Consider the following 6000-nt stretch of genomic DNA (forward strand, 5'->3'; position numbering starts at 1 on the left):
CTCAAACTTTTTCAATAGGGCCCAGTTCCCTGTCCCTCAGACTGTGGGAGGCCGGACTAGAGTAAAACAAACGCGTAGTTTTGTGGGCCTTTAAGTAAAGGAACTTCAGAGCCCTGGCGGAGGGGGGGGGATAAGCGTCCTCAGCTGCCCACCGAGAGCGCGGCTGGCCGCAGAGCGAGCGGGAGGTCCGGGGGAGGCCGGCGGACTCGGGGATCAGGTGGACACCCGGCCACACACCCCGCCCCCACACTCCTGGCTCACACCTCGTACCGCTGCACACAAACCCCGCACCCCGCGACCGCACGTCCCTGGAATACGCCTCGTGCGCCGCCCCTCCTCCCCGCCGCCCCAGACTCGGTTTCCCCACGCACCCCGACAGCAGCAGGCCCGGCAGATGTCGCCACTGGTTCTTCTCCACCACCATCAGGGCCACAGCCCCGAGAGGAGTCCCCATGGCCCCGGTCACGAGGCTTCCTCGCAGCCCCCAAATCTCCCACTCCCCCCCGGGGTCTTTCCGCAGGTTCTCCCGGCCGGGCCACCGTCCACAAGTCGGCCCGTACGCAGCCAATCCGAAGCGGGCCCGGGGGGGGAGTGTTTCCGAAGCGGCCAATGAGCATCAGGATGGGGGCGTTGTAAGGCTTCTCGCCTCCCAATTGGCCGCTCGCTGTCTGTCGCCCCAGGCTCAGCAGGGATTTTGGGCGGAGTGTCCAGAGGCGGGAGACGGGGCCGAGGGGTGGAGCGGGGCTTGGGCGCTGAGGGGGCGAGCCCCGTTGGAGTCTAGCGAGGGGCGGGGCGGGGGCATGTGGGGAGGGGCTATGTAGGGCGGGGTTTTCTGTCATTCCCTTCTGAGGAGTCTTTCCGGTTCAGGTAGTTTTTCCAGTTCGCCCTTTCCCCGTCCTAGAGCGGGGGTGGGAGGTGGGGTGGGGCTCGGGGAGGAGCGCGCAACCAGCTCCGCCCCCTCCCTCGCCTCGCCCCGCCCCCTGCCGGCTGCGCGCGCACCTGCTGCCCCCGCTCCTCGGATTGGTTGTTCTGAAGGTTCCTCAGGCCCTGGGTAGCCGGAGTCCTTTCCGGGACTTCCTAGTTACAGAGGGGAAACTGAGGCCCGGGGCCGAGTGGATCCTGTGACGTCAGGCTTCCCGGGACCCTCCCTTCTGTCTAACAGAACCCCCCGTGATTCTCCTTATATTATAAAGAGGGGAACTAAGGCTCCGTGAGGTGAAGGGCGAGGATGCAGGCCCGGCGCTTCCCGGCTCCTCCCGCCCCTCAGCCACGGCCGGCCCCCTGCAGGAGACTGCGCAAATTCTGCTTCCGGTGCTTCCTTTGTGACCCCCGCGGGGAGAGATGGTCCCCGGGTCTGCGGCCTAGGGCGTTCTCTTTGCAGGGGCCCTCAGGGGCTGGTGTTGGGAGGGGATGCGGGGGTGGGGGTGGGGTGAGAAAAAGAGGCGGGGACAGAGACAAAGAGAACCGAAAGAGACAGAGACACTCACATACAGAGACAGAGAAAAGAGATGAGACAGAGAGATAGGAGAGAGAGAGAGAAGAGACAGAGAGAGACACGGACACACAGAGAAGAGACAGAGAAAGAGACCCATGGAGAACAAAAAAGAGACAGAGACACACATACAGAGACAAGAGAGAGATAAGAGATAGGAAAGAGACAGGAAGAAAAGAGACAGAAAAGGAAAGAGAGATAAACACACAGAGAAAGAGACAGAAAAAGAGAGATAGAGAGACAGAAAAAGAGAGACAGGAGAGAGAAAAAGAGAAGAGACAGAGAGAGACACGGACACACAGAGAAGAGACAGAGAAAGAGACCCATGGAGAACAAAAAAGACAGAGACACACATACAGAGACAAGAGAGAGATAAGAGATAGGAAAGAGACAGGAAGAAAAGAGACAGAAAAGGAAAGACAGAGATAAACACACAGGGAAAGAGCCAGAAAAAGAGACAGGAGAGAGAAAAAGAGAAGAGACAGAGAGAAAGACAGAGAGAGACACGGACACACAGAGAAGAGACAGAGAAAGAGACCCATGGAGAACAAAAAAGAGACAGAGACACAAACATACAGAGACAAGAGAGAGATAAGAGATAGGAAAGAGACAGGAAGAAAAGAGACAGAAAAGGAAAGATAGAGATAGACACAGAGAAAGAGACAGAGATAGAGAGACAGAAAAAGAGAAACAAAGAGCCCCTCTTTTTCAGAGAAAAAAGAGAAAGAGGCACAAAGACAGAAAGAGAAAGGATAGAGACAGAGGAGAGACAGAAAGAAAAAAGACAGAGAAAAAGACAGGAGAGAGAGATAGACAAAAACAAAGGAGAGACAAAAACAGGAAAGACAAAAAGGGAGAGAGAAAAAGAAAGGAGAAATAGAGACAAAAACAGGAGAGAGAAGAAGAAACAAAAGAGAGGAGAGAAACAGAGAGAAAAGAGGAGAGAAACAGAGAGAAAAGAGGAGAGAGACAGACAAAAACAGGAGAGACAAAAAAAAAAAGCGATAGAAAAAGAGAGGGATGGGGTAAGGAGCCAGAGAGACAGATATTAGAATGATAACAGATAAGGGAGTTATAAGAGCAAAAGACAAGAGTTAAAGTGTTCTAGAAATACTGGAGAAGGAGATCACTTGTAATGAAGGAGACAAGGTAATTAAATTTTTGTTTCTTTCAACTGTCTCCCAGAGTCTGAGCTGAAAGGAATTAGATCGGGGTCCTCAAACTTTTTAAATAGGGAGCCAGTTCACTGTCCCTCAGACTGTTGGAGGGCGGGACTAGAGTAAAAACAAAAATTTTGTTTTGTGGGCCTTTAAATAAAGAAACTTCATAGCCCTGGGTGAGGGGCATAAATGTCCTCAGCTGCCGCAGTGTGTGGCCCTCGGGCCGTAGTTTGAGAACCCCTGATTCTTAAACCAATCCACATCTGAACAAAAAATATCCCTTTGTTTACCAACCTGGGAATGGGGAAGCAGAGCTTACTGACTCTTCAGGCATTCCACTTTGCCGTAGTTCTGCTTTATTAAGATCTTTTTTTTTTCCTTTTACCAAACCCAAATTTGTCTCTGTAACTTCCTATTATTAAATAGTTCTGCTCTTTCAGCCTCAAACACAAGAAACATTTTTTAAAGGGGGAGTGACACTGGGTCTTCCTATCTTAGCGATTAACAAGCCTGGATGCAGGATCAATTACTTCCTTCTTCGGGAGGAACACCCTCAAATAGATGCCAGCCCTAGTTTGGAAACGGTTGGCTTTCACCTTGTTGTTAGCCCTATTGTAGCTCAGAGCTCTCAAATCCAAAGAATACAACATCCTCAGCTCTGCAAGTAGCTTGGATTTGAAATTTATCAGTTCCTGGCACAGAGTAAGTGCTTAAAAGAAGTGTTTATTGACTGTCTAACCAGTCTGGCACTTCCTTTTCCCAAAAGTTAGCTTTTTAAATACTTAAAGACAAATATCATATACCTCTTAAATCTTCTATTTTATAAGGGAAATAGTTCCTGTCAACAGATCCTCAGATACCATGAGCCTTAAGCATTTCTCTCTAATTACTTTCTCTGGACATTCTGTAGCTTTATCAATGTCCTGAAAAGGTGATGCCCAGAGCTCCTTTTATCTCTATGGCTTCTCTTATTTTCCATAATCTTTCAGTAGGATCATGAACCTAGAAAGGGACCTTAGAGGTGTTTCAGCTGAATCCCAGTTAAAGAAACCGAGGGTCAAATAAGTTATAACTTATCCAACATATCTGTAATAAACAGCAACTCCTCTGACTGCAAATCCAGAATATTTTACTTTGCAATTAATATTTATTAAATACCTACTGTATGCCTGTACTGACTCCTAAACAAAAGGAGGCAAAACACAGTCCCTGGACTCAAGGAATTTACAATCTAATGGAGGAGATAACATGCAAACAAATATATACCTAGCAAGCTAGTATAGGAGAACTAGGAAATAATTAATGGAGGGAAGGCCCTGGTTTAAGAGGAGTTGGGAGAGGTTTCTTGGAGGAGCTGGGTTTTTAGTTCTGAGTTAAAGATGCCAAGGAGGTCTATAGGCCGATTTGAGGAAGGAACATGCTTTAAGCATGAAGGATAGCCAAGAAAATAGTGCCTTGTTCTCAAAGCAGCCAGGAGACGTGTCACTAGATCAAAGAATCAGTGTTGGGGAGAATACTAGAAAGGTGAGAGGGAGCTGAGTTATGAAGGGCTTTAAAGACTAAACAGATTTTTTTTAGTTAATCATAGAGGCAAATAGGAAACCACTGGAGTTTGAGTAGTTTATTGACATGATTTGACTTCATTTTTAGGAAAATCACTTTTAGCTTACCAAGCAATATGAAAAATCTGAAAATTATCTGAAGACCTTACAAAGGGTTGTACAGAATGTGGATAAAGTGCTTAAACAATTAACAAAAAAAAAAAATTATTGTTAAGCATAAATGGACCAAGATATATTGTGCGTTGTCAGTGTCAGTTTGACAAAAATAAGCTGAAACCAGGGACAAAATTGCTCTGGATCGGACTGCACTAATTTTCATGAGACACTTGCCAAGAGAAATTAGTTGAACCACTGGTTTAACTCATGTCTCATGAAGATCATGGGAATGTTTCTTATTCTTAGATTGGAGGACTATCTGAACAAATCAGGGAATTGAGAGAAGTAATAGAATCACCCCTTACAAATCCGGAGTTATTCCAGCATGTAAGAATAATTCCTCCAAAAAAGTTGTTTGCTATATGGACTACCGGGAAGAGGAAAAACATCTTTGGCAAGAGGTGTTGCTAGCCAGCAAGATTGCAACTTTTTAAAGATTATGTCCAGTTTTATTGTAGACAAATACATTGGTAAAAGTGCTCATCTGATCAGAGAAATGTTCAGTTATGCCAGGGATCACCCACCATACATAATTTTTCATGGATGAAATAGATGCTATTGGTGGCCATTATTTTTTGCTAAGTGTACTTCAGCTGATAAATTCAGAGAACTATAATGTAGTTATTGAATCTATGGATAGATTTGATACTTTACACAGAGTAAAAATGACCATGGCTACAAACAGACTAGACACATTGGATCCTGTTTTGTTGGGTGCAGGAAGATTAGATAGCAAAATATATATTGATTTACCAAATGAACAAGCAAGATTAGACATAATGAAGATTCATGTATGTCCTTTCACAAAACATAGTGAAATAGATTATGAAGCTCTCAAATAGCTTTAATGGAGCAGTTCTGAGAAATGTTTGCACCGAAGCAGGTATGTTTGCAATTCATGCTGATCATGCATGATTTTGTAGTACAGGAAGATTTCAGGAAAGCAGAAAAGTGGCCGATTTAAGTAAGTTCCTGGATTGTAAGCTTAAGGAACTGAGAGCATGGGCTGCGCATTTAGGGTTTTAGGGAATTCAGGGAAATTTGGAATTTAATTAATTTAAAAAATGAATGTTAAAAATAAACTAAGTTTTAAAAAGAAAAAACTCAAAGTGCTTCACAAATGTAGGTTATTTGTTTTAATATTAGCAATATGCTAGTTGCTGTAGAGTTCTAGGAAATATTGAGATAACTGGAGTTCCCTTTTGCAATTACTGCATTTCTCTGTGCTAGGCTTATGATCAGTTTCCTAAGCTCCTTAAACTTATTTTGGGTGTTCTATATATTGAGGTGACAATATTTCTGTCTGCCTTTACTGTGGGTAGTCAGCTTCTTTAGAACATTTTCAACTATATGGCCACAAGGTGGTGCTATGCTGTCGTTGAGTAAGAAATAAATACAAAAATTTAATAGAATTGAAGAAGATTGGAATAGAATCATAGAACTGAAAAAGAACTTCAGAAGTCCTATTCATTGATTTGGAAAGATTTCCTGCTCTTTCCTGGACAGCTCAGAAGTTCTCCTGTATTTAATATTTTTTTTTCTTACTCAACCACTTGAAAAACCTTCACTATTTGGAACTTCTTTCTTGTTTCTAGCCTACATAGTTTATATACCACAAATAAATCCGTTG

At 44.8% G+C, this 6000-nt stretch overlaps 1 protein-coding gene and 1 pseudogene across 2 annotated transcripts in view; one reads left to right on the forward strand and one right to left on the reverse strand.

Moving 5' to 3' along the window:
* The window catches only part of MCCC1 (methylcrotonoyl-CoA carboxylase 1), a 45909-nt gene extending 45355 nt beyond the window's left edge, over window positions 1–554 (reverse strand). The window contains exon 1 of one of the 2 annotated variants that reach the window (XM_031957739.1): window positions 372–554. In XM_031957739.1, coding sequence (XP_031813599.1) covers window positions 372–454 — 83 coding nt within the window. In that variant the 5' untranslated portion in view covers window positions 455–554. The remainder of the gene's footprint in view (window positions 1–371) is intronic. The other variant, XM_031957740.1, reaches the window with a different exon arrangement.
* Window positions 555–3984: 3430 nt separating this feature from the next.
* On the forward strand, window positions 3985–5478 carry LOC100919414 (annotated as a pseudogene).
* The last annotated feature ends 522 nt before the right edge of the window (window positions 5479–6000 follow it).

This window comes from Sarcophilus harrisii, chromosome 3 (assembly GCF_902635505.1).
Source record: "Sarcophilus harrisii chromosome 3, mSarHar1.11, whole genome shotgun sequence".
Taxonomy (NCBI): domain Eukaryota; kingdom Metazoa; phylum Chordata; class Mammalia; order Dasyuromorphia; family Dasyuridae; genus Sarcophilus; species Sarcophilus harrisii.